At 50.3% G+C, this 27,444-nt stretch overlaps 1 protein-coding gene across 4 annotated transcripts; it reads left to right on the top strand.

The window, feature by feature from the left end:
• Positions 1-931: 931 nt before the first annotated feature.
• Positions 932-23,647, top strand: NUDT3 (nudix hydrolase 3). Of its 4 annotated transcripts, none has more exons than XR_008440560.1 (6): positions 932-1,288; positions 12,175-12,285; positions 19,669-19,713; positions 20,336-20,420; positions 21,164-21,483; positions 21,986-23,647. XR_008440560.1 is itself a non-coding variant. In XM_053998464.1 (5 exons), the coding sequence occupies exons 1-5, from the start codon at positions 1,190-1,192 to the stop codon at positions 21,331-21,333; spliced, it is 510 nt and encodes a 169-aa protein (XP_053854439.1). In that variant the 5' UTR covers positions 932-1,189; the 3' UTR covers positions 21,334-23,647. The 4 variants fall into 4 exon arrangements, 1 of the variants encoding a protein (XP_053854439.1); XR_008440561.1 differs by having other exon boundaries at positions 21,164-22,611; positions 23,119-23,647; XR_008440562.1 differs by lacking the exon at positions 21,986-23,647 and adding an exon at positions 20,600-20,863 and having other exon boundaries at positions 21,164-21,200.
• Positions 23,648-27,444: the final 3,797 nt, after the last annotated feature.

Here is a 27,444-nt window from a genome sequence, read left to right as displayed (position 1 = left end):
CACAGCGTGACTCAGAGCTTTGGCATCTGGGACAGCACTTTGGGAGTGACTAAATGCAGGTTCTACTGAAGGAACTCTCCGAGTTTAGGGGGTGTGGAAGTGAGTCCTGGAGGAATGCAGGAGCATTTCCCCTTTGCCCAGGGCGATGCAGCAGGGCTGGGCTGGGGCTGAGCTGTTCTGCAGGTGGAGAACTCAGCTGTGCCAGCCCGTGTCCCTCTGATGGGGACACGGCCCGCGTGGGCGGGTCCGCGTGTCCTGCACCCTGCGCTGTCACCTGGGCTGTCACCCGTGGGGGACCCGGGGCGGGGTTGGCGGCAGCAGTGGCCGCCGCCCGCCGCCAGGTGTCGCTCGGCAGCCGGTGGCTGTAATCGGTAACGGACCCGGCATGGCCGCGGTGTCACCGGCGGGGGGAGCGGACACACGGACACCGACCCGCCGCGTCACCGCCAGGGGAATGGACACCCAGCCGGGTGTCACCGCAGGGGGAATGGACAGCGACCCGCAGTGTCAGGGCGGGGGGGATGAACACACACACACACACACACACACACACACACACGGAATGTCACCGGGGGGGTGGACACGGCCCCGCGGTGTCACCGGGGGTGGGGACTGGCAGGGCGGGCGCCGCTGTCCCCGCGGAGCCGCTGTCACGGCGGGGCCACGTGCGCGGCCCCTGCGCCGCTCGCGTAAGGCCGAGCGCCCGCCGCCGCCGCTCTACGCCGCCCGCCGTATTCCCCAACGCGGCGTGCGCCAATGGCGCAGAGCGCGCGAGCCGGGGCGGGGGCGTGGCGGCGCCGCCAGCGCCGGGGGGGGGGGGGGAGCGATTCTGGAAGCCGCGCTGCGCACTTCGCGTAGCGGGCGCGCCGTGAGGCCGCAGGGGCAGCGCCGCCTCCCCGCCCGGCGGCGCTACGCCGTTTGCGTAGCGAGCCCCAAGATGGCGGCGCGGTCGTCGTCGGCGGTGGCCGGAGCGCGGGCGGTGGCGGCGGCGCGGCCGGGAGCGAGGGCAGGGGTGAGGCGGGCGAAGGGCGGCAGCGCGTAGCGAGACCCACGAAGCGAGACGCAGAGAGAGACTGTCGCGGGCAGGCGGTCCCCCCGCGCCCCCCCGTCCTTCGCCGCCCGGTGGGTCCCGCCCGCCCCCGCCCTCCGGGCCGCGCGTCCTCCGGCCCCGCCGCCCCCGGAGCGGAGGATGATGAAGCTCAAGTCCAACCAGACGCGCACCTACGACGGGGACGGCTACAAGAAGCGGGCGGCCTGCCTGTGCTTCCGCAGCGAGAGCGAGGAGGAGGTGAGGGGCGAGGCCGGGCCCGGGACCCCCGAGCCGCCCGGGGTTGGGGGGACTCGGTCCCAGCGGGTTTTTATTTTTAATAGGCGTCATTCCGCGTCGCTGGGAGAGTTGGTGCTTCCCACTTGGTTACTGCTGTCCGCTGGAGCCGGGGAGATGCCCGGTGGGCGGCAGGACAGGCTGAGGGGAGCGCGGGAGGGGGTTTGGCAGCGTGGGGACCGACCACGCTGGCAGAACTTCAGTCCAGCACATCACATGAGATGGCAGAGGAAACCTGACCTTGGATTTATAAAAAGAAACTGGGATAAAAGGGGACTGATGGAGTGCCAGAAGTTGCTGTCCGGAGAGTTTGGGAGGAAGTGGGAATTCAAGGTGGATTGGTTGGTTTGAGAGCGGCCGCGTTGCTAAGGGGCTGCATTGTCCGGGAAGTTACGGTGAGAAACTTCGCTCCCGTGTGCGTTTTTACACGAGTCTTTGTTGACACCTCCTGAAGGTGGGCTCGGGGTGCTCAGAGCAGCAGGGCTGCAGGTCTGCCTTCTGCTGCTGCTGCTGCTGGAGTCAGGCGTACACACTCCACTGCATTTGCTGTGCCCGAGTGGCTGTGCTAAAGTCTTTGTTCTCCTGATTATCATATTTGTAGCTACAGGAAATCGGGAGGGAATGCAGACAGTTCACTGGAGGAAAGGCAATTAGCATACATCCAGTTATTATTTAACGTGAAGGAGACTGCACAAGGCCTTTGTAGCTCTGCTGGCGTGATGAGGAGTGTCAGCATTTCAGCAGAAATGGTCTGAAATGACAGCAGTGTGTTTGGTGTGGCGTTCAGTGTAGCTGATCCTTCCCACGGACTTCAGGAAATTTATGGACTGACCGTGAAGAAGACCATCATTGTTCTGTGTGATGATGCTGGGGGTGCTCAGCACGGGTGGGTGAGGGCGTTGGAGTGCCCTGATGAAGTGGACACAATTAGTGGGGCAGTTCGCAGGCTCTTCTCGAGAGTTGCAGGCTTGGCCATGTGTGGCTACAGTTTAGGTTTAGGGTAGAAAAGTACTTTTAACAGGTGCCTGAGGCAATCAGCATGTGACCGGTTGTGAGTTTTATTTTAACACACCTCAGGCTGCTGTGTTGCCCAGGCTCCAGCTGATCCCTCCGGCCCGTGGCAGCTGGTGACAGAGCCCTCGTGGTGCTGGGGACACCCAAGTGTGTTAATGACAGGTGACAGAGCCCTCCCTGTGCAGGGACACCGAGGTGTGTTAATGACAGGTGACAGAGCCCTCCCTGTGCGGGGACACCAGGCTGTGTGGCAGTGCCACAGTGCTCAGAGGTCCAAGGAGGAAAGTGAACTCGTTCCCGAGGCACGCTGGCGTGGGATGGATGCTTCCAGCAGGCTCAGCTGTCAGGTTGGTGTAAGGCTGAGATTCAAAACCCCTTTTGTATCTCTGCTGTGGTCTCCACCTGCAGTGGATTGAATTTAAACTCCTTCAGGCTCTAGTTTCTAGGTAGGAGCTGGAGTAGAAGGATCTGTTTCTGCTTTCAGGCAGGGCTTGAGGGAGCTGGCTGCCTGTGCTGGTTGTGCCGGGTCATTCCTGGGGGTCCGTGGGAGGTTTCTGTGTGCAGGGCAGGGGAAGGTCTGGGTGAGCGTTGTGTTGGTGGCCTCGTCCCCTTGTCCCAGTGACAGCTGGCAGTGGCTCTGCTGCCCTGGGACAGCTCGGGGAGGGCGCAGTGGCTGCTGTGGAAGGGCTGCACTCCGGGCTGGGGTGGTTTCCTCAGGATGTGCTCTGTGTGCTGCTGCTGAGGAACCAGGCAGGGAAGGAGGGTTCTGATCTCAGAGCCTTTGAAGGGCTGTGTGTGGTACCTGTGAGTTGAACCCTGAGCTGAAACTGCCTCCTGTGTTCCCACTTGTTACAGCCCTGCTGTGGGAGCTGCCCAGGAAGGGGGCTTGTCACAAATACATCTGGGGAAGTTCTTACCAATCCCACAGAATTAACCCCACTGGGATGGACTCTGTGCCCAGATCCTGCACTTGGCCTTGGCCAAAAGGCGCTGAAGTTAAACTTGTGTCAATGAGTGAAATCAGCAAGCAGGACACCTTATTAATTTTCCTTTCTAATTTCTTGGGTTAATTCTCATTTGTTTAATAATATTCTTTTAAATAAACTTTGAAAGAAGCTGCCTGGCGTCCACTCATTGCTACTTGCACTTTTTTGATAGCAAGGAAGGTGTTACCTGTACATATTTAAGCACAGAATATAAAATGGCTGTGAAAGATTTCTTGGTTTGCTCTTGGACAGTAATACTTTTTAATGTTACTGACGTATTTTATTATTGATTGCTTCTATTTAAGTAGAAATTGAGATCTCTTTAAAAGGTCTCTCCAGGGAGGGAAGAAAGAGCCAGAGCCAAAGTATGTACATTAAAGAGCTATTAAAAGCTTAATGTTTGAAAAGAAGAGAGAAGAAAATAAGAATGTTTTGATAAATAAATTAAACTTTCTATATTAAAGTAGGATTTTTCCTAGGACTGGCTGTTTCTCATTACTGTTCCTTTTAAGTGCTTAAGAAATAGAACTTTGGTCTTGCCTTTCTTCTTCATTTCCTGCTATGAATTCAAAAATCCCATTTTTTTCCTGTTTTTAACCTCTCATTAGTTCTTGAATTAAAAAAGTTTGTCAATGGACAAGAAGAAATAAGAGAATTCTGTTTACTCTTACAGAGGAGGCTGCTTTCTTAGTTAGGTGTTTCCCCCTGGCTCTTCAGTTCACTGATATATTTTTCATTGAAATCTTTGCAATCCCTGGAGATTGATAAAACGCCGTGTCCTTGGTTTGGTGTTACATTTGCAAATAAAGAGTCTTAACAGAAAAATACTTTGTTCTTTTTTAGTTTTTAAGTGATTTATTTTTTCCTTATGCTGCTGGAGGTCGCACATTGTCTCTGCATTGCATTTGGAGGCCGCTACTTTTGGGCATGAAAAAAGCTCTGGAACGTTTTTGGAAGACCAAACATTGGCTGAAAAGATGCCTTTGTTACATATTCCTTTAAAAAGCAGCACAGGGAGAATTCATTTCAGCGTGAATCTCAAATGGAGAAAAAAAATTTACATTTTTTTGGGCACTGTGGAAACCCCCCAAATTGTGTGTGGTTTCCCAAACCACGATTCCACCTCCTTGGGCAGCGGAGAGAGCCGAGGCAGCAACGGGATTCATTCAGAGAGTGGGAACAGACTTCAAAGGACCTTCCAGCAGCCAAACACCAAGACTTTGCTATTCCCATCTTTTCACATGGGCTGAACTCCCGGGATATTTGCAGAACTGTGGAAGGAGTGTGGAGGGGAGAGCTCCCAAATCCTGTGGTACCTCTGGAGTCACTTCATTGCTTGGGGTGTCCCTGCCCCTCAGCATTGCCACCCCAACACACTGGGCTGTTATTTTTACGTAACACACGTGTGGTTTTTCGTGTGGACCAGCTGTTCCATGAGGAAACACCTCAGAAAATGCCCCTCGTGGCTCGGTGTGCCCCAGCAGCTGCAGCCCTGCTCCGGTGATGTTTGACAGGATAAAGAGGCACCTCTGGGCCGTGGGTCCGCGCTGGGGCAGCGGCGGGTTTGAACATGCCCACGTTGTGCCTGTGAAAGGACAGGCTGCTCCTTAACCACGGGTGTTTGTAAAGACTTTTTTTTTTTTTTGAGAAAATGCCTCGGGAAGAATCTTTTCTGAGCGGTGAATGAGGCCTGAATGGAGCTGGGAGAAGAGAGGTTTCACCCAGGGGCCGGTGCCCTGGCACGCGCTGAGCCCTCGGTGGTCACGGTGGTCACGGGGAGAGCTGGGCCGGGTGGCCCCTGGGAAGGCCATTGGAATGCAAACGAACCTTTTTTCTTTGCCTTCTGGCCTCTCCTCTCCCGGGCCGGTTTTACTCCAGCTGTGATGTAACACAGCAGAACTGGGATTGGAACCCGCCGAGTGTGGTGGGGATCACGAGGTGCTCCTGGGCTGTCCTTGGCTCCAGTGTAAACCAGTAACAGCTAAAAGCACTCCGAGTGCTTCACTGCTGGGATGTAAGTGAGCCCAGCATCATATGATCATCCTGCTTTCTGTGGAATAGTCTCAGAATCCCTGTTCTGGTGGCTGAGCTTGGCTGTGTGCTCCCATCTGCTGCATAAAAGGGCTGTGGTTGAACCCAAGTGAAGTTCTCCTGGTCTGCTGCTAACCTGTTACCACATCTCCAGGGGTGTAAAGGCCAGCTTGGAAATGGATCCTGTGCTTCTCCTGTCCCTCTCAGCCCGGTAGATTGTGTAGAATCTGTAGGTTGTGTTCTCTGTGAGCAGGAGCCTGGATAAACCTCTGCAAAACCTGGCTTTCATCTTAAAAAGTGTTTTGCCTTCCCACAAAAGCAGCTGTCACTAAACAGTTTTACAAGCAATTCCATGGTCTCTTGTACTTTCCCAGACAACAAAAGGATGAAAATTGTTAAATTTTCACTTAATTTACTGGAAGCTCAGTGAGCTGTTGTGAAACTGGAGAACTGAGTCAGTTTTGTTCTGCTGCAACTGAGGGAAAAGTGATGACTATGGAAAGAGGGTGTGCTCCACCCTGGGTCTGTGGAGAAGGACCCAACAGTGTGGCTGTGTCTGTTCTCTACAGAACACTGCTTTGGAATCTCTTCCAATTCAGATCCATTTATTTCTTGACTAGGAGCTGCTTTTCCTACCTTTTTCTCCTCACTCTGTGTGTTCTGTACCCCCTCTTGAAGAAAAAAAAAACAACCCACGCCCAGTTGTGTGACTTGGTTCATCTCAGCACCCTTCAGATAAAGTCTTGCAGTGTGGAGACAGGTACCAGCATTTGGGGGTGCACCCAGCAGGGACTGCTGCCAGGGGACCTTATCTTTCCATGGATGGTCTCTCACAATCCGGAAAAACAACTCTCTCCCTTAAAAAACCCACCCATGTGTGTGGACTTTTACATTCTTTTAAAATAAAGGAGAGCTCTCCTGGTTTGCTTGGATAGAGCAAAATTAACAAACTCAGTTCTGCCTTACAAATAGCAAACATCCATGTGGGAGTGCTGTAGGTGACATCCAGTGGCTGGGAAGCAGGGCCTCTGTTACTTTAAACACTTGTTATTTTTCAACCCAGCTGAAGGACTGACTGCACAGGCCAGGCAAAAGATCTCTCAAATTTTGTGTGTGTTTGTTTCAGAATTCCTGTCTCTGCCACTGGACGTTGCACACTGACTCTTTGTTCTCAGAAATTTCACGTTAACCTGTGAAATTCGGAGGGGTACGATTACCTGCTGGGTAGATTTTTGTCACATGTTTCAGGGGTTACTTCTCCTCCTGCAGGTGACATATATTGATGCTGTGTGTAGAATTAACTACTTCTATTTGAGCAGCTTCCCAAGAGTTTGTGCGTGCTGTATGTCCTGAGTAGGGTGGTTAATCAGAACAGTGTGCAGCTGCTGACAGCCAGAATCATTTGGGCTCTCTAAAAAGCCCAAATACCTCTTCATTGCTTTTTTTCCTCCCTTACTCAAAAAGACACTTTACAAGCCAGCATTTCTCCTGGAAAAGGTGCACCTGGACAAGTTGTGTAAGCACTGAGTGGTCACCAAACTGGTTTTGACAGGTGGAAATCGGTTCTGGGGTTTGGGGTCTCTCTCTGGGAGTGCCCCTTATCAGCCCTCGGCTTCTGAAAGCAGCGGCTGCTGCTGCAGGCGGTTCAGCTGCTGCTGAAGCATGGGAAGGCATGTTGCAGATAATTTCTGTGGTTATCTAAACCATAATTTCGCTGGAGGGGGAGGACTTGGGATTGTGTTCCTCCCTGGTAGGAGCAGGCAGTGGCTCTGGAGTCGCAGGAGCACTGCAGTAGCAGTAACAGGACCTGTGGAGTTCTGGAGCCAGAGCAGCAGCACGGTGATTTATTATTGTTATTCTAACCAGCAGCCTAAAAACCAACAGAATCTGCTGTATTTTTTCCTCTCTGGTTATAGGACTGTAGGTGCAATCCAAGCACTTGAAATGACTTGAACTTCTTCCAGTTCACCTCTTGCTCCCGTTCCAAAACTAGTGCTTTACTTTTGTCAAGTTCCCTAGTGCGAATCCCTTCCCTTTTGCGCGTCCTGCCGTGAATTTCCCACCTCCAGCTCCTGGATCCCACGTTGTCAGTTAAATCCCATTATCCCACGGAGCCTGGTGCAGGTGCCTGTGCAAAAATAACACTTGTCTAAGGAAACGTATCCTGTTGAGGAACTGGAATGCTCCTGGCAGGACAGGCTGTTTTGGGCAAGGGAGGGATTTCTGTGGCTGGTGAGAGTGTGTGTTGTGGTCCCAGCTGCTGACCCTGGCAGGTGCAGGGCCGGCTGTAGCCCTGCTGACCGCCGGCTGGATTCCCTCCTACCATGTGCGAGCTCCAGAACGTGCCTGGAATAGCAAGAGGGTGGGAGAAGCCCTCCCGTAAGCCCTGGCGTGCACCCTGGGGCAAGCTGCCTTTGCAGTTTGGCAAAACACGTGATTTGCTGGGGAGTCATCGAGGCTGTGTTGCTGCCGGGGAAATGAGATTAATTTTGCACAGCTTTGGTGACAGCAGTGTCCCTCTTCTTCCCCTGCTCCTCCAGTTCTCACCCTTTGCTGGTCGTAGGGCTTAAAGGTGATTTGGTGTGGTCAAAGGAACATCCCACTTTTGTCAGGTAGAAAAGCATTACAGGACTGATACTTGGAGACTGGGAGAAGTTGGTTAATTTTGAGTGAAGCACCCAAGGTGTTTGTTATGCTGGACACAGCACCAGCTCTGGGATCTGCCTGGCCATGGGACACATGGGAGCACAGCTCAGCTCCTGAGAACACACTCGTTTTAAACTGAAACTTTGAGACAAAGGCAGATTGAACAGCAAAAGCCTTGCAGTCAGCCATCTTCTCCTCCCAGCTCCTGCAGCCTCTGCGGCAGCAGAGTTTCCTTGCAGGCTGTGCTCTGATAAATGATGCTGGAGTGGGAAATGAGGTGCAATGCTGGGAGGTTTGTGCTTCACTCGCTGTGCAAACAATGTGATTTATGGCTTAATGTTGATACAAAGCATGACAGTATTGATAGAAAGCATGTCAATATTGAGGGAAATCCTGAAAATATTGAGGGGAAGCTTGTAAGGCAGTGCAGAGGCTGTGTGAGGAGCCAGCAGCTATGGATCAGCTCCTGGCAGCAGGAGGCTGCTGGGCCAGACCCTGGATTTAACATCTTGCCTGCTGTTCCCTGTGCTGGCTGCCAGCTTGCCAGGCCCTGGCTGGCACAGGTGGGTAGCACTGGCTTTTCCTGGAAGTCTGAAAGGTTCTCAGCTCATTTTCTACTCATGCTGTGGCCCAGCTCCTCGCAGGGCTGAGGTCCCTTTCTGTCTGCTCAAATGCTGCTGTGGAGCCTCTTTTGAGGAATTGTGTTCCTTATGGTGTAGCTGCTCTTACTTTATTTATGGGTGGTGGATGTTGTTTAAATCCACCATAGCGTGGGAGAACCTGGGAATGTCTTCTCCTCTGTTCCACAAATGGGGAGTTAATTCTCTGCCTGATCCTGGTTGCCCAGTTCTTGCTTTGCAGAGCCCCATTATTCCTGTGAAAAGAAGACAGAAAAACCCCTCCATGTGGATACAGCAGGTTTGCGTCGGTTGTTGTAAAGTCAGCGTTATGTATGGGGGGTGCCCAGATTTATCCCAGGGACAAACTCTTTACCCATTTTCCCATGGAGCTCCTTATTCCATGTGGCTGTCTGGGCAGCCTTAGATGTCTTGGTGTGTTTCCTGTCTCCTCCAGGCAGGGTTGGTACTGCTCAGGTTTGTTTGGGTTTGTTTGTTGTGTGCAGCTTTGAAGGTTCTTGCCATGAGGCTCTGCTTCGAGCCCCTGCTGCACACTTCAAACTTGGCTTATTTTTCTAAACTTTCTCTTTTGTGGGGGATTGTGTGGGAGAGTTTCAGCAGGGCCACCTCCTGCCTTGCCAGAGAGAGGCTGGTGTTGCTCATTTCCCTGCTTTGAAATGACATCATTGTCTTTGAAATCCTGGAAAATACAACTTGGCCATGTGACATGTGTGTTACCTGCAAATGCTTTTCTAAAAGGTCTGCAGGACGTGGCTTCAAAATCTAACTCCAAAATTCCTGGCAGGCCAAGAGTCTCAGTAGCCATTTTAAACACAGTTGCCTGGCAAGGATAAAATGGAAATGTCTGACCTTCCTACGCGTTCTAGCCTGATTTAAAAACATAACTAAATTTTGGTTTATTTTTTGATGGCTGTTTAGATTAAATTAACTACTTTAGAATGTATTAAAATAAAAATTGTTTATGTAATAAAGAAGTTAGTGAGCTAAAAAGCCAGCTGTACCCTGGGCTGGTCTACTGGAAGGTGGTAGGGGGTGGAATGAGATGGGCTTCAAGGTCCCTTCCAACCCAAACCTTTTTGGGATTTGGATGATGACAACTTTTTCCTTGATCCCTCTGAATGCATTGCATGTATCGGGATCCAGGACTGGTGTTGGAAGTGTGGGGTTTTTTCCAGCACAGCAATGTCTCCCCCTTGTTTGGAACTCAGCCCCTTTGTCTTGGGAGAGCTCATTGGTAGCAATATCCTGTTTGAAGTTGTTTTAAAAGAATGACCTTGTAGGGCTTGTTTCCTGCACTCTCTTGATGGGATTTCCTTTTTATTAAACAGGAAATCGTCTGATTACATAAAAGTGTGAGAATGACAGGTTTTTCCTTCCCAGCAAGGGTTGTTCATGTTAATTCTATTCAGAAAATGCTCAACTGCCAGAGCAGCTGAAGTTAATTTACTTTGCCTCAAACCATTGTTTGCACCCAGAAGTTCCTCCTGGTGTGTTGCTGAGGCATTGTCTCAGGCCGAGCAGGTTTCCTGGAGCAGTCTGTGTCCAGGGTTCTGTAGCAGATCCTTGTTCTCACGCCTGGAAGGTGGCAGGAGTTCAGGGCTGTGAGATGTGCTGTGCTGAGTTCCAAAGATCTGGTTCTGCAGGGTTTTTTATATTTTTCTGCTTTTTTTTTTTCCCCTCGAGCTGGAGCTCTGAATTGCAACGGGAAGTGGCAGAGCTGGTGCTTCCTTACCTGGCAGCAAAGGTGCACCTGAAATGGCTGTTCCTGCTCTTTTAGCTTTGTCCTCAGAATCACCAACTCACCTGGAGTCAGGAATTTGAGTCCAAACTCTTTTGGATGATGAGCGAGGATGGAGTGGAAGTCAAGTACTGTGCTAGGAAGAGGCACAGTGGCAAACTGAGGTGGCTGGGGAGCCTGGCAGGGACTGGCTGCTGTCCCAAGGGCTCTGAGGATGAATGAAGTTTACATTCCCTATTTAGGCATGGCTTTCTGGTGGCGTTTTACATGGACTGGATGCCTGGAGGAAAGGAATTCTGCCTTCCTCTTGGAGAGGGCCAAACACTTGGGATGTCACTGTAAAGCAAACGCTGTTCTGGCACAGCCTGGCCAGAGGACGGGGCAGGCACCATCCCACTTGGAATTGTGGAACTGAGATGGCTCATGCAGCTTCATTTGTTTCCAATATGAGTTTGGTCAGAGAATTTTCAAGATAAACCAACTGAAAAATCCTGGAAATCTTGTGCTTGTTTTTGTTTTGGAAGTTTAATTTTGAGTTCTGTAGGTAGATTCCTTTAGGTAATTAGTGCAAATCTTTTCATATCCTACTGGCAAGTCACTGTTTCCCCAGTAAAGCCTGGGATTTCAGTGTAACTCCCACAGTGTAACTCCCAAATGTCTGACACTGTTACAGCTGGCCTGGAACCTAATTGGACTGGTATGTTGGAAAGTTTCTGGAGCAAGTCGCTTTGGCTCCGAGCTTTGTGCCCGTGAAATGATGAACTACAGCAGGATGACTCTAATGAACGAGCTTTGTTTAGAGAGCTGGACAACAGTATTAGTGTTGTTTTAAGTTTCCATCTCTGCTCATGGATGTATTGCAAATAGATTTAATAAGCACAGCGTCTCGCTGTTCTTTGGGACAGTCTGTAGCCAGTTGAGAGTGTTAGTTAGAGTTTGTCTTGCTGGGAGGTGGCAAATCAGAACCTGAACTTCTACAGAGCAGAATTACCCTGGAATAAAAAATACTGCTTCAAGAAAACCTGCCACAAAGCATGTGTATGGCAAATCCCTCCTGGGAAGAGGATTGAACCATTTTTATCATTCACAAAAGTCTGTCCTTCCATGCAGTCCTTTCCTAGGGGGGGTTTAAGTTTAATAGGTTTAATATAGCCTTTTATTTTGCTTTTACCTCATTAAACAACCTCCTCTAAACCAAAAGTAGCCAAGTGCTGGCTCCAGAGCTGAATCCTCAGTGCCTACTGCAAAAGAAGTGACAAACAGTGGGGCTGAGAATCTGTGCTCAGATAATTGCACATAAATAGTGCAGTGGGAGTTCCTGGACATGTATGTGTTGTTAGTGACAGAACTGCAGGGACAGGCAAGGCCAAAGGCACCAGGAGAATTAAATCAAGGTACTTCTGCAAAGGGTGGAGGTGCTGAGCAGCATCTGTGCCTTTGTGTTATTGCCTGAGGTGTATCCTGAGCTGTGAGGACTCTGCAGTGAACTCACACTGTGGGTGCTGCTGTGCCCAGTGCTAATGAGTGTTTTGGTGTGCAAGGACAGTTTTTCCTGCAATGCATCAGAGCAGGGAGAAGCAGTGGCTGAAGGAACACGGAGTGTGGGAGTTCCTCGGTGTCACTGCTGATGGAATTTCCACGGCTGTGTGCATGGGGCTGAGGGAGACGCGAGCAAGAACCTGCCTTGGGTGGGTGGTGTCTGGGGGTGTGTGAGGCACAAAGACAATCTCTGCCCTTCAGCTGGGCTCTGAAGGGGAGCGCTGGGGGTGCCCCATCAGCTGTCTCTGCTCTCCACAGGTGCTGCTGGTGAGCAGTAGTCGCCATCCGGACCGATGGATTGTCCCCGGGGGTGGCATGGAGCCCGAGGAGGAGCCCGGCGTGGCCGCCGTGCGCGAGGTCTGTGAAGAGGTGAGTGGCTTCACCCTGCCCTGCTAGCCCGGGTTCTGTGGGTTTGTTTTCATCACTCTTCCTTCTTCTCCTTGAGGTGGACAGGGAGACAGGGTCACTGGTGATATCCCCATCCCACGTGGGAGGAAAACGGAGTCCTAAATAAGAGAGCATGGGAATGTAATTAAACCTCTCAGTTGGAATGAACTTGTCCTTGTCCGATACCTTTAACTGAAAATAAAGTTCAGCTCTAGTCACTTCAATGTATATATAGTCTCTGCTTCATTTTCTCTGTAAGAGAGCTTCAAAATTCAGCTGTGCCTTTGTGGACCTGTCTAGTACTTGGGTAGAAGGTAGAAATAAAGCCTTAGGAGGCACTAAAAGCAATCCAAATATAGGGACCTAAGTATGTTTTTGGTTTAGAATACATAGTGAGGTTTATGTGAATAAGTGAAATTGGCCATAAGTTACCAGCAGCAATTCCTAAAGTGTGCATGGGTTGCTTGGTTTCTTTTCTCTTTTTTGCTTGAAGCTCTTTCAGGAAGGAGATCAAACAGCAGATCAAACACAGATCAATGGCCAGTAGGGAGAAGGCACATTTTTCTCTTAAAGCTGCTGGAAGAACATTTTTTTTCTTCATAAGAAGTGTAAAGGCAGTAAATGGCAGTTGACTGCAGTGTATGTAAAACATGTCTTTAGAATTTGCTTCTGAATATTAACCAAATGGGGAGATGCTTAGGTTCAGAAATGACTGCATGATTATAGATAGATGGAATGGCCAAGTAGGTTCACAGTTACATAAGGCAGGATTAAAAATGCTTTCGAGAGGGTTATAAATCTTTGGGCTCTGTGCAGAACAGAAAGCAAGAGGTAATTGATGGGACTTGGGAAGAAGCTTCTCCTGTAGCTGCTTTTTTGAATTGTCTGGTCTATGCAGGTTTTTTCCTGAATTATTTGGAAGTACGTGCTGCTGTCTAACAAAACTCTGAATATTTGGACTGTTGGACTAACCAAATGTGGCAGATCTCGTGTTGCATGTTTCTCTTTGGAGATTTTTATAATCTAGCAGTTTATTAGAGAGAGATTATACAGTCAAAGTTTATTTTTTTAAAGTGTCTTTAGGTCCCTCTAATACTGGGAATTGCTGCTTGCAAATTTTATTTCCAGCTTGTAACCCAGCTTCTGTTTTTCCAGTAACTCGGCAGCCTTTCAACTGCTTTACAGGCCAAAGTGAATGTAACCAGAACAATAGAAATATTTTTAGCTGCAGACTCCTGCTTTTCAGCCCAAGCATTATTAATAATGAGGCGATTTGATACAGAAGTGCAGGGTTGATTCAGGAGGTGCAGAGCTTTGCCTCTCAACCCTTAAAATAAATGTGCAGGGGCAGTCCCTGCGCGGGCAGCGGCGCCCCGGGAGAGCCGCGCTCTTTCCATGACAGCGCTGCCTGGAAGGGAGCCCTGGCTCGGCTCCGGCCGCGCAGGAACTGGTTTGGGCTGGCTGAGATAATCCCGCTCCTCTCCTCGGCTGGTGTTCCCTGCTCACGTGGAGCCCTGCCTGCTGCCAGTGTAACTCAAGCCCTGGCAGCCTGGCAGGGGTGAGCTCTGCCCAGCGAGGCACCTCTGCCCGGCTGCTCCCAACGCGGAACGGCAGCAGCTTGGAGCACCGGGAGCAGCTGGGAATCACCTGGGCACCCCTGGCTCACCTGGGCACCCCTGCCTCACCCCTGGCTCACCCCTGGCTCACCTGGGCACCCCTGCCTCACCCCTGCCTCACCCCTGGCTCACCTGGGCACCCCTGCCTCACCCCTGGCTCACCTGGGCACCCTTGGCTCAGCTGGGCAGCCCCGTCTCACCTGGGCACCCCTGGCTCACCCCTGGCTCACCCCTGGCTCACCTGGGCACCCTTGGCTCAGCTGGGCAGCCCCGTCTCACCTGGGCACCCCGGCTCACCCCTGGCTCACCCCTGGCTCACCCCTGGTTCACCCCTGGCTCCCCTGGGCATCCCCAGCCTCAGGTGGTGCAGGTGGAGGAGCTGACACGGAGCAGTCTGACATGAGCACCCAGTGGTGCTGGCAGAGCTTTAGGGGTGGGAGGCCTTCCTCGTTTGGGCTGTGCTCATGTGCTGCCACTGAGGGTCTGCACACAGAATTATCCCCCACATCCCCAGCCTCGAGCTGTTTGCTGGGTGTAGGGGGATGTTTTTGGAGCATGGCAGGAGTGTTGGAAAAGACAGGAGCACCCACCTTCCCAACTGGGAGCCCTTGCTCTCCCTTCCTTGTGAATCCAGGTGTTCTGGGGTTGTTTGAAGCTGAGGCTGATTTCTGAGTAGGTTTGAGGTCTTTGCTTCTCTCCTGGGACAGCCATTCATGGGGACACAGGTTAGCTGAGCAGTTCCAGTTTGTTGCTCGAGGTGGGAGAGGGAAAATCCAGTTTCCCCCATGGCAATGAGCAATGCTGCTCAAAGCTGTGGGAGAAATGTATGGGGTTTCTTTCTTTGACTTTGGTATGCCTTTTCCAATTTTTAATAAGAGCTGGTTGGAAGAGCTGTAAGAACTTGTGACACTTCCTGTTTCTTGTGGCTTTTGAGGATGACAATAGACTGTCTCTTCCCAATTCATTCTCTTTTGCATGGTATGCTTTTTTTTTTTCCAAAACATGCTTCCATAAACGAACATTTTAACTTCTGCATTCACTGTTTTAATTTTACTGTGTATCTGTCATTGCAGAAATAATTGCCATCTAAAGTTACCTAACTTTTCCCTCTTTCTGTTCCAAAAATGAAATATTGATTCTGAGTGAAGGCTGTGATCCCTCTGTCCCAGTTTGAGTTCAAATCCTTGTCCTAGTTTGAGGTAGTCCTTATCTATATTAGTCTGTACCAGCACAAGTATTAAAGTAGACAGGTACCAACACTTGTCATGCTCCCTGTTGTCTGCATGAAATTGGAAGTGACTGGAGCTGTTGGGCATTGTTTGTGCAGAGTGGCAGCAGACACACAGCAGCTCTGGGTCAGAGCAGCCTCTTCAGAAGAAACCTCTTATTTTTGACAGGTTGCTGAGAAGTGCTGGGAACTCCACGTGTGTTCTAAAGTTCACCTTGTGGAAGGTGTGTGCCCTTTTCAAACAGGTCGTGGTGCTCATGGAGTGTGTTCTTTGCTTAGGAATAAGGGGTTTTTATGGGTGTGAGCAACTGGTGAACATCATGGTTTAGAAATAGATGTCTTAAACTTATTATAGAGTGACTTTGAAAAAAGCCTCCACACTCATCTGTGACACTCAGCACCAGTTCCTTTTTCACTTAGAGCATTCTTCACATCCTGACCTTTAAATACTTAGTAAATGTCAAATTTTGTAATGCTGCAGGAGTGTTGGTTGTTCTTTCTTCATGGGAGTCAAAAGCCAGATAATCTGTGCTTGATCTGTGATCAAACAGGCAATTGGTGCCAATATCAAGAATAGTCCATCACGGCAGTACTTTGATCTGATTGCTGGAACTTTTTTTTTTCTGTCTTCTAAACATGCTTTATAGATAATCTTTCCTGTTTCATGTATTTTGATAGTGATTTAGAACACAGATATTGATATCTTTCGGTGCTAAAATAGGAAGATTTTTTTTAAGCACTGAATGATGAGATGATGGCCTTTGAACCCCTCCTAGCTGGTCATACCCAGTGCAAGTGGTGGCTCAAAGTCACTGTCCCTTACCCTGTGTACTCAGACTTCACAAAAACTATTGCAATGTCTGAAAGTTCTTCATTCTGATAAGGAATTTCATTTCTATTTCACAAGTGTAGAAGCAAATAAAGGTGTCATGCAGTGCTGAATTAGATGAAGGAGTCTGACCCTCTCAGAGACAGCCCCAGCTGGCCTGGAATCAGCATCCTCCAGACGTGTCCCCAGCCCTCCTGGGTGGGATTTGCACCTTCAGTAGTGCAGGTCTTAGAGCAAGGATTTGGGTGTTCCACCACAGTTCCATTGCCCAGCAGTAATCTGTAGTAGATGCAGGCTTTGAGCCTAATAGAGCAAAGTAAAATAGCTGAAATTCCAACCCACATTTTCCTTAGCTCAGATGGAAGGAAATAAAAGCTGTCCCGAGGAACAGATGGTGTTGCTGCAGGCTGCTTTTTGCATCTGACCCCAACTTATTTTCAGCTTTGAAACCTGAACCTGCTGTTCTTGGATGGCTTCAGAAATTTTTCTTTATTAAAACAAGTTGTTCCATGAGCAGCAGAACTAGTAAAGCTTCATTTCCTCCAGGTTTTTGTTCCTTGTCCTGAGCTCCTCTGGGTGCACTGGGGGTTTGAAGTGTGTGCTGGGCAGGCAGCTGGCTCTGGCAGTGTCTGTGGCTGATGTGCTCTTGCCAGAGCTGCCTTTTCCTCCTACCCTGAACACTGATTTAGATCAGCAGAGCAAGGAAAAAGCTCATTTTGCCAGCTCTGTGTGCCCTCTTGTACCTGAGTGTGCCTCTCCCAGGGAATCCTGTTGTGTGATTGCCTTGTTTTGTTTTTACACCTACAGCTGGAACAGTTGGTACTGGTGCTCTCCTGCCCCTGCTGATGGGTTCAGGAGCATCCTCCTGGGATTCTTCATGTGCTTGGAGGATTGCAGCACTTCAGTGCTTAGAGGGGCACAAAATCAATTGTGCTGCTCTGCCTCACTCACTGGTCTGGCCCACGAGGGCCATTAATTTACTATCGAGGAGAAAATTCCTGAGTCATCTGCTGCAAATTAAGATTTAGACTCTGCTGCAGGCCTGGGTGAGCCTGAGACTGTGCTTTAACTCTTCAAGAAAATTTTCTTGCCCAAATGAAAGGAGGAGATGGGGAGCTTGCCCAGAGAGGAGCCTGGCAGTTCTCTTGCTGGTTACCAAGCTTGACCAGTTAGTGATAACAGCTGTAAGTTATTTTCTCAGGTACCTTGGGCAACCTCTCCTGCTGGTGTGGGAATTTAGTGCTCTATCAAAAACGGGTGTATGACAATCCTGTTGGTGTTGGGTGTCCTGTATGTTGTCTTTAAAATCCACTGTACCTGGAAAACAGGCTGAGAGAGGCATTGGTTCCCCAGGAGCAGTGGCTGATGTTTTTTGCAGGCTTTGGTAAGAACTTGCTTTATAAAATCAGCCCAATGTTTTGTTTTTTTTTTTTTTTTTTTAACCAAACCATTCTTTTATGTCACCATTTACAACTGCACATGAGAAGTTTGTGTGTGAAGCAAAGCTTAGAGCTTTCTCCAGTTGTGTGATGATAGCTCAACAGGATTTTTCTACAAGATGTGTTTGTCTTGGCATCGTTTTTTTTGTGCCTTTTTGGGCAAATAAGACCAGGCAGGACAGAGCAGGAGCATCCTGCTTTGCAAACAGCATTGTTTCCATTGTCTCTCTTTACCAGCACAGAAGGAAGGGCTCCTCACCTCCCTCTGCTACTTCCAGCACAGTTCTAGAGCTGGGATGAACTGCCTGGGAGGCTGCTTGAGCAGAATTCATCCTTCGTCTCCAGGCTGGCCAGTTGCCTGGAGATAAATTTATTTCTAGTCAGACTTGAGAGTTCACTAAACCATCACAACAAAATCCCTGGCTTCTGATTCAGTGCCTACAGGTAGGGAGAGCAGAAATTCAACAACCTTTTCCAGGAACCAGTGAAGCATTGGCTTAAGACAGTTATTTTCCAGAAATATTTGATTGTGCTTCACCTTTTAATGCATTCATGTCCGTATGTTGTGAAGGTGGAAGCCTCCAGTTCCTCCCTGTGTTTCTGCTGCCTGTTGAGCATGGCTTAGCTAAAAATAAACCCCAGTGCTGAAGGAGTTCCTTGAGGGAAATGCATTTGAAGCATTTACATTCCAGATGCCTTGGGAGAGGGGCTGAGGCCAGGTCAGCAGGGTTGGCACAGGAGGTGGAAAGGTCAGAGGGCTCTGCCCGGCCCGTCCTGCGCACGCGGGCACCGACCCGCACGGAATTGCTGCTGCTTCATGGAGCTGCTGCTCGCTCCAGAAATAGCCCCGGAGTCACAGGCAGTGGGGCACCTCTGGGCCGAGCAGGATGTCACAAGTACTGCTGAGACAATAAAGCTTGTGTCCAAAAATGAAATGGGAGATTCAGTTGATTCACTTCCTAGAAGTGGAGCTCAGTGAGGGCGTTACCAAAAGGATTTATAGATTTCTGTGAACGCTGGTAGTGAGGGAGCTCCAAACCCTTTGCTCCTGGGGCAGTTCCACATCAGCAGCTGTTGGCAGCAGGAGTGAGGTGTTCTCTGGCTGGATTCTCTAGTACCTGACCAGGAAAATGATCTCATTAAAGAAAGTTCTTCCTTTCTGACAGCACGAGACTGTGCGGCAGCTGGTCAATAGGACAGAGAATTTGTTTTATCATTAATGTGACTTAAACAACTTTAAAAAAAAAAAAAAAAAAGAGAAGCCTGGCATAATCAGATCTCTATATCTCATCTGCAAGAGGCACAATTTCCCTGGGCTGTTCATGGGATGTCTTCCAGCTGCTGGAGATAGAGCCGACTCTACCTCCCAATTGTGGCTGGGTTGTGTGCCAAGCTGTGTGGGTTGGTTCAGACCTGTTAAATCATGGAGCAAGATCTCATCTTGTCTGTAGCACTTGAGTTCCAACCATTTACAGTCATAAAACAGAGGGAATATAAAGCAAGGGCAGAAGAGTGGGCTGGGATTTTGCACAGAGAGCTGAGGAGGGTGGGGAGGGAGCCAGCAGAGAGGTGCCAAAAGGGACACCAAAGTGATGGAGTAGTACATCCTCAGTAGTATTCAAACAGACAAAAACTGTTGCTTAGATCTCTTGATTTGTGCCTCTGCTTGATTCAAGAGCTTTATTTCAGTGTGCATCTGCCCTTTGTGTTACATCCAAACCTCTCTAGTTCCTGCTGCCAGGGCCACGTCATGGCATTTTGTGTTTATATTGGCTTGTTTCATGTGTGTGCAGGACACCCCTGAAATACCTGGGAGCTGTCACATCACTCTTGGGGTGTAGGTGAATGTCTTACACATTATTTCCTTAAACTCTGATTTTGAAGGGGTAAAACTGCCAAAACCCAAAGCCAGTGTTCCCCTTGCTCAGGCTGTAATAACCTGCAGAGGAGATTCTGGTCACGAGGACTGTATTGGTATGCAAGGAGTAACTCCTCAAATATTTCTTCTTCCTCCAGATTGAATTCAAAATTGTTTGAATGTAGGAAAACAAGAAAAAAAAAACCCTGGGAATGCTTGGATGTTGAGCACTCGGGATACATTTCTGTTTTTTGCCTTGTGACTGTTGGTTTAAGACAAGCAGAATTTTAGAGCGTTTGCTTCCTCTCCTAAGGGAACTGGTCCTGCACAACAAGGAGGAAACACGTACTGAGCTGTTGTTAAAGCATGTTTCTTTTCTCTTTGAACTTCCCTAGGCTGGAGTGAAAGGGACGTTAGGAAGATTAGTGGGAATTTTTGAGGTAAGTTTCAGATGTGGGCGCTGTGAAATTTTGTTGCAAAAAATCATCTTGGAGTAACAAGGGCTCTGCAGGTTTGTGGAGTGAGCGGGTGCAAACCTCAAAGTCACTGTTAAATAAAAACACACCTGCTCAGCAATTCTGATCTTTGCAGTGGGCACTTCAGTGAAATCACTGGTGATAACTGGTGTGGCTGAATATTCTTGGTGCTGCCAAAAGCAGGGGACTGGGGTCCCCCCTTCATTTGTAGCACTCACAGCCACGCCTGGCACAGTCGGCAGGTACCGGACACGGCTCTTCTGCTGCTGTTCTGGCACTGACTCCTTCAAACTCATGTGAAATAGGTCAAAACCTTCCCAGCTGAAGAACTAATCTGTAAGCACATCAGTCCACAAAGCACTGCTCCACAGATCAGGAACTACACTTCTGGGTGTCCCTGTTAACACTTTCAGACCTCTCTGATTTAAAACACAACAGTTTTTAGTAGTTAAGAATGAGTTGTGCTGTGGGAGGAGCTGCACCCAAGGTGGGCAGTTTGCATCTTGCAGTAGCCCAGTGCCCTCCTGCCTAAAAAGGTTTGTTGTTGAGGTTGGTTGGTTGTTACTCTGTCCCCTTTGCCTTCCAGAACCGGGACAGGAAGCACAGGACTTATGTTTACGTACTCATCGTCACCGAAGTGTTGGAGGACTGGGAGGACTCTGTCAATATTGGTAAGCCTGGTGCATGCTGCATTAACTGATGGAAACAAACCACAGGTCAGCTCAGCATCCCTCTGGGACCTGGAGTCTGTGTGAGTGTCGTTGGGAAAAGTTGCAGTGGTGTGTCCTTTGGTTGCTTGGGAAAAAAAAAATTGTGGTGAAATTGATGATTTGTCACCTCTGTGGCCCAGGAGAAGCCAAGTGAGTGTCCAGCTGCCTCTGCAGCAATTTTGTGTTTAATTCTTGCACTGGATGGTACCAGAGAAAGATGAAGAACTGTCCTGAGACTAGAGGAAATACATGTGAGCAGTGTGGGTTAATCATTCCCTGTTACCTTTGAAACCTTTGAGTTTGAATTGGATTCCCAAGTGGAACTGAACCTGTTGTTGCCACAAGGTTTGTGACTGCACTGCAGCAAATGGAACATGACTCCCCTCAGGCTCTTTCTGGAAAGAGTAAGAACTGAGAGCTGTCCACAGGAAACTGAAGTCCGCTTGCAAACGGATGGAAATTGGGTAGTGCTTGGTGTGTGTGTTGTGAGTTGTCATAAAATGAGCATCTGGCTTAAATAGAAATTGCAGAAATAGCAAAATAATGGTTTTTTAATTAAGAAATGCAAGACAGGGGATGTAGTGCCCTGAACAAACACCTGTCCCTGGGGATGGGGAGCTGTCAGTGTGGGGTTGCAGGGGGAGGCCCTTGAGATCAGAGAACATCGTTCTGTTGCATCTACTGATTTCTCTCTTTGCCCCCAGGAAGGAAAAGGGAATGGTTTAAGATAGAGGATGCCATAAAAGTTCTGCAGTATCATAAACCAGTGCAGGCCTCGTATTTTGAGACCTTGAGGCAAGGCTGTCTGGCCAACAACGGCACCCCGGTCATGACCACGCCGTACTCCGAGAGCTCCGTGTCCGACATCAGATGACTGACGACGTCCCTGCGAGAGCAATTCCCAAAAGCAGACTGAGACCTGGATTTCCCTCCCCTCCCCGTTTCCATGCCTCCTCCCTCACACCAGGCATGGGCAGCCGCCTGGGGCAGAGCAAGTGTTCAGAGTGCTGCGATTTAGTGCAAGGTGGGATGATTTTTTTTTTTTGTTGTTGTTGGCTTTTTTTGGCTTTTTTTTTTTTTTTTTTTTTTTTTGGATCTGTATTTTGTAAAATACATTTTGTGCATGAAGTGCCCCTTTCCTGGTACTCCGCTCCACGGCCTGGAGGCTGCCAGCCCCGCATCTGCCTTGTGCTCTGAAGTGTCCCAAGTGTCCCCTTCGTGTCACCCCAGCCAGAGCCACTTTTTTTTTTTTTTTTTTTTTTTTTTTTTTAATTAAAAGACTTCCAGTGTGAGATCAGCTCTTCAAGTCTTAGTCTGTACTGTAAGGTGCTGCTCAGACCCGTGTTGGGATTACTCGCTGCACATCTGTATAAACTTTTTTTTAGATGGAGGATCTAACATTTTAATTTTGCGGGAGTTTATTTTTTTTTTTTTTTTTAATCCTGGTCTGCTTCTGAAAAGAAGGGTTCATAATTAATCTGTTTGCCTTTTGTTCTGTTTTTTTAAAAACACACATTCTGTGACAGTGCTAGTGGCTGGGCCAGTTTACTCCCCAACCAGTATCTCCCGATTTAGTGCAGTGACACTTGAAGTTGAGGGCAGAGTTCGGATCACCTGCAGACGTCCCTGCAGACATCCCTGCGGCTTCTCCGACAGCTTCCGCCAACGTTTCTGCGTTTCCATCCGAGGGAAACCGCACGGAGCTGGTCTGGAGCCGCTGGCCAAAACCAAACAGCCTCAGCAGCGCTGCGACAGCGCCCGGGTCGCGCCGGCCGCGGTGGGATCGGGGATGCAGGGGGGGTCGGACGGACAAACTGCAGTGAGGCTCCCCAGCGCTGTGCCCTGCTCCCGCTGCGTCCTGCTCGTGTCTCTCTCGTCCACATGCCTTACGCCGTGCTGAACTGGACACTTGGGGTTTGTGCTGAAGCATCGGGCCGTGCTCCCCGAGCGGCGCTGCCGCGCTCGGAGAACCGCGCGCGTGTCCCTGAAGAGAAGTCCCGGGGGGAAAATTCAGGTGTTCGGTCTCTTGTCCTGTGGTTCTGCAGCACTTACGGTCGCACCGTGGAGCGTGTTTGAAGTGTGCCCTCCGTGAAAGGTACAGCTGCCTCCTGCAGGCAGCATTCCCGGGGGAGCAGCACAGGAGAGCTCCCCGGTGCGTTGGCACACTTCTCTTGGGGGGTTTGTTGTTTTATTGCTGTAAGTTTCATGCTGTCTTGATTTGCCAACAGTGTTGTCTAGTTGGGAAATAAAACGGGAAGGGTTGGGGTTTGGGGGGGGTGGGTTGGGACAGGTACAAGTTTTGGGAGGGGCATTAATTAATCCCTGGCTTGGGACAAGAAGTGGTTGCTGAGTTCAGTAACTTCTCCTTTGTCAGAGCAGAGCCAAGATGTGAAATTAAATCTGCAGTACTTTTTTTTTTTTTTCCGTTTTTTTTTTTTCTTGCTCTTTATTTAACAAAAAATATTCTAATAAACACTCACTGTTCTGGAGTTTTCTCTCTTCCTGAGAAGCGCTTACAATATAAAAATCTGATAGAAATATCCATGGAGCCTGGGACAAGGGGGAATGGTATCCTTGCTGGTTTGGCAAGAAGCTGTTCATTTTAAGATCCTCTTCTGTTCCTTTCCTTGTTCTCCCTGCTTTCATCGGTGTGGAGTAGCCAGGCCAAAAGCAGTGCCAGTGATCGCTGACATGGAAAACCACGCGTAAGGAACAGCCCATTATTCGAGGAGTAGCTCAAACCCAAGCGTCTGGAATTGAGCCTAAATTACACCAGTTCAGCTCACTTCAACTTAGAGACGAATGTACAATCCTTTCTCACTATGTGCTGGTCAGCCTGAACCAAACTCTCAAAAGGGCTTGAATATTCTATCTGGAAGTGTCCAAGAAATTCCCAGAGGGGCTGTCCCCGTGCCCTGCGAGGCACCTGACACAGCCATCTACTGCCTTCAACGAGTCTTGGTCTCTACTGTACAGATTAGTATGTTGGAAATGCTTTGCAACAAAACAGCTGGTACTCCTGAAAGAGTAACTGCAGTTTTAATATCAGCAGCATGCACACTTTTGTTTTTAAACTAAAAATGTTTTTACAGGGCTGTTAAACTGACAATTTAGGGTAGAATATTGTTAATGACTTGCTAATGGCTTATTTGTTTGGGTCAGAAAAAATAAATTGTGCCAAGAAAGTGTTTTAATGTGGCATGGATTGATGCTGTTACCACGGAGTGGCTGATGTTATGCCTCGTAACTGGAAACGGCTCCTGGGGCAGGAATAGCCTTGATGGAAGAGATGCAGATTTCAGAAAAGGCCTGAGCTCTGTGCTCCCTGAACCTCTCCCTGCACCACACAGTTCCTGTCTTCCTCAGCATCTGAGGTTCTCTCTGGAGCTCATACAGCTGCAGCCCCAGCAGTTGGAGTGGTTTTATCTAAACTGGTGTTAATTGGTTTGGGACTGAGCGTTGCCCTGTCTGTGTGAGGCCCAGGGGAGCTGTGGGAGGGTGGCTCTGGTTCCACAGCCCGGACAGTGCTGCTCGGTCTCACTGCTGGGGCCACCGAGTCCCAGGGGATGAGCCTGGGGCTCCCAGCTGTGCTAAAACTGGTGCTGTTCCGAGCTGGGAGTGTTGGGTGGTGGGATTCTTACCTCAGCTGGCCTGACCCGTATGTGGGGTGTCAGTCTGTGTCTCAGCATCCCGTGGGAGCAGTTCTCAGCTGGCTCTCAGCCTGGCTGTGCTCTGGGCACTGCTGGGAGCTGGCTATGACAGAGAGTGTCCCCAGACAGGCAGCGAGGTGCAGCAGTCATCTGCTCCCCCCGTCCTGGCAGGCCTTGAATGCTGGTTTGGGCTGTGAGCAGGGTGCAGCTGAGGAAGGGGGCAAAGCCTGAGGGCTGCACGTCAGGGTCCCTCACCCGTGGGTGCTGGGGAGGCAGCACCCAAACCTGCTGCTGTCTGCCCTGGTGCTGGGGGGAAGGTGGGAGCAGGGTTTGGGGCTGGAAGGAGCAGCAGTATCAGCATTCCCACCAGCTCTGTTCCTGTGTAGGTGGATGCTGTGAGCTCTTCCCTGCTCTCCTGTGGAGCACTGGGGCAGCTCGTTCAGCCTGAGCTGGAATGTGCCTTAAAGCAAACTCTGTAAAGGGAAAAATGAAAAGGGGTTGGAATCTGCAAGTGTTGCTTTTCCCTTGTGTGGCCACAAAGTATTCAGTGGCTAAAAATGTGGGTAGGGAATGTCAGGAATCCTCAGTTCCCTTCCTAGCAGGGGCTTTGGGCCTTTGCCTCAGCTTTTCCATGCAGAAGCTGTGTTCAGCATTCCACAGCGAGCAGGGATCAAAATCCCAGAGGCTGCACAGGTCCAGCGAGTACCCCTTGGACCAGAGCTGTAGGTTTGCCTGCCCGTTCTCTCTGTTTTATCCCAAATTAACGTGTTTTGTGTTTTCACACAGCCAGATGCAGCATCCATCCCTGTGCAGAGCATTCAGGAAGCACTGGGGCTTGGTGAGGGGTTGGTTTGGGGTTTGACCCTCCCAAGTGGAGCCTGTGGCTGGTGCTGGGGTGGGGATGGAGCTGCATCCTCAGCCAAACCTGCCCCAAGCAGTGACTGTTGCAGTGTGAGGAGCTTTTCCCTCTGGCTGACCCAGTGCCTGCTCTGGTCTTGCTCCCAGGCTGGGTTTTCCCTCCTGGCTCCATTCTCCTCAATAACGGCATCATCTGGTGGCTGCAGCCCTTCAGGGACGTGGTGACCTCATGGCTGGGGTGTCCCTCAGCTGCTCCCTGAGGAGCACACACAGGGTGTGATCCTCATTTTCCTAACCTTGCAATGAACTAATCCAGCTGCTCTGGGCTGCAGAGATCCTGGAGTGCTGTGCTGGGGTAGTGTCAGGGGTCTGTACAGAACTAAAGTGTAGCTGGTGAAAAAGAAACTGAACTGGACTGAAGTTGTATTTAGGAGATTTATAAATCTCTCTTTGGTGCTAGTCCATAGAGGTTGGGGTTTTTTGTGTTGTTTTGTTGGGTTGTTTGTTTTTTTTTTGGTGGGAAGGTGGGAATTTTGATGTTATACTTGATGAATTTGCTCTAGAATTGCCTCAGAAACCTGGGGAGGTCTGAGAGTGTTTGTTGAATTTCCTGTGTGTCCTATTTTATATTTATTAAATCAGAAAATCTGGAATGATCACTTTGCATTTGCTGCTCAGTCCTTCCATGAGCTCTGTGTACCTGGGGGGCTCCTGGCAGTCCCCCCAAATCAGGAGAACGGGACCCCAGACCCCAGCTGAGGGACGAACGACCAGGGTCCATTGTCCAGCCTCCTGTCCACAGGTGTGTTTGCCTGAGACTTCTCCATTCCTCCCCAAAACAAGCACTCTCCGTGGCTGGTCAGAGCTGGGGGGGTTTGACTGTCTCTGGTTTGTGTCCGAGCTGTACCTTTGATCTCCTGCAGGTGTTCTCCTGCTCCTGCTCAGTCCTGGCTGGCAGGTGCAGGACATCCCTACGTGATTCTGACCTCTCATCTACAGTGTCTCCAGAAAGGCTGGAGGGCTCTCTGTGTGTGAAGCTGGGTAGTCCTGTCACGAGGGGTTTCCTCTGTTGAGTGTGAGAGGGAGGCCATCACTGTCTTTGAAAGAGCGAAAAATTGAAAAAATAAAATTGGTGGGTGCCAGTTTGCTGAGACTGTGGGCTGTAATCTAGTGCCAACCAATAAACACGGCAGTATTTCACATGGCTCTGCCTCCTGCCTGGTCTCTCCGTCCTAGGTGAACTCGGAGATTGGGCAAAGGTGTCACCCAAGCAGAAATCTCTCCCTGCAGGGGCTTGGGACAGTCACAGCCTGGAAGAGGAACTGGAGGGATGTCACCAACAGCCTGGTGTTGAGATGGGCTCGCTGATGGGGCACGCACCCTGCAATAAAAAGGGGCATTTTAAGGGGAGAGCCTCGAGGAGCCTCTGGATGTGCTCCCACCTGTTTCCCAAAATCCTTCCCAAGGGAATAGCTGTGGAAAAGGCCGGGTGGAGCCTGTACTGAGAGCACCAGCACCCCTGGCCGTGCATGGTGCTGCTGGGGCTGCCTGCCTGGCCGCAGAAAGGTCAGCTCCCGCATTTCCCTGCGAAGCAAACGTGTCCTGGTGTGGAGACCCATCCCTACGCGAGCCTTTGCAAATTCCCTTTGGGATCTGGATGTGACCAGGCTCCTCCTGCGGAGCACACGGCCTCGCGCTGCAGCTGCGGCGCGGAGCCCAGGGCAGAATTAATCTGTGCTGACGGCCGCGTTAATGCCTGAGCGGGCAGAGCCGGGGACGGCGGCACCCGGCCCCCCAGCCCCGGCATTTCTGGGCGGATGAGCAGCCGGAGGGATGCGCTGGCTGGAAATCCGGCCACTTGCGCTCAGCTGCTTAAACGGGAGCTTAGCGGCTCAGCAAAGCTGTCCCCAATTATGTGCTGGGGGCCGAGGAGCGCAGCGGAGGGGGCCGATGTCTCACAGCGGGGTTTGGGGCAGAAATAAATACCCTGTGTCGCTATTCCAGCTTTGTCCCCCTGGATGACAGCCCCGTACACCCCGGTCACGAAGGTGCCTTGTCCCCAGGATGGGTGGTGATGCTGCCCTCAGCCCCCCTGACATCCTTCCCCACCCCAAGGTTATCAAGGGGGAGATTTCTCCAGAGATGAGCAGGTCCTGTGCTGCCCCTTTTTCCCTCATCTGGGTGCTCTGGGAAGCAGTGGATTGGTTAAAAAATAAGTCCACGTGGGATCTGGGGATGCTGCAGGTGTCCTGGGATGGCTCTGGCCGTGTGGAGGGGCCTGGTGGCCCCCGGTCTCCTCCCAAGGATGCTGCTTCCCCTGGACCACGCATGCTCCTCCTGGCCATGTGCTCCCACTCGCTCATGCTCTCCAAGGAGCTTTCCTAGAAATGGATGGATTTATTTTTAGCCCTGGCACAGCAGGGTTCAGCTGGGAGGGGACGGGCAGCGGTGGATGGCGGCAGCGAGGGCTCTCCCGA

The sequence above is a fragment of the Vidua macroura genome, chromosome 24, assembly GCF_024509145.1.
Source record: "Vidua macroura isolate BioBank_ID:100142 chromosome 24, ASM2450914v1, whole genome shotgun sequence".
NCBI lineage: Eukaryota > Metazoa > Chordata > Aves > Passeriformes > Viduidae > Vidua > Vidua macroura.
This window is presented reverse-complemented; position numbering and strand designations above follow the sequence as displayed.

Excerpts from the sequence above, each read along its gene's own strand:
- NUDT3 (XM_053998464.1), top strand. The coding sequence starts at position 1,190 with ATGATGAAGCTCAAGTCCAACCAGACGCGCACCTACGACGGGGACGGC. Across the intron at positions 1,289-12,174 it reads GCAGCGAGAGCGAGGAGGAG|GTGCTGCTGGTGAGCAGTAG; the intron begins GTGAGGGGCGAG and ends TGCTCTCCACAG. Across the intron at positions 19,714-20,335 it reads GATTAGTGGGAATTTTTGAG|AACCGGGACAGGAAGCACAG; the intron begins GTAAGTTTCAGA and ends TTTGCCTTCCAG.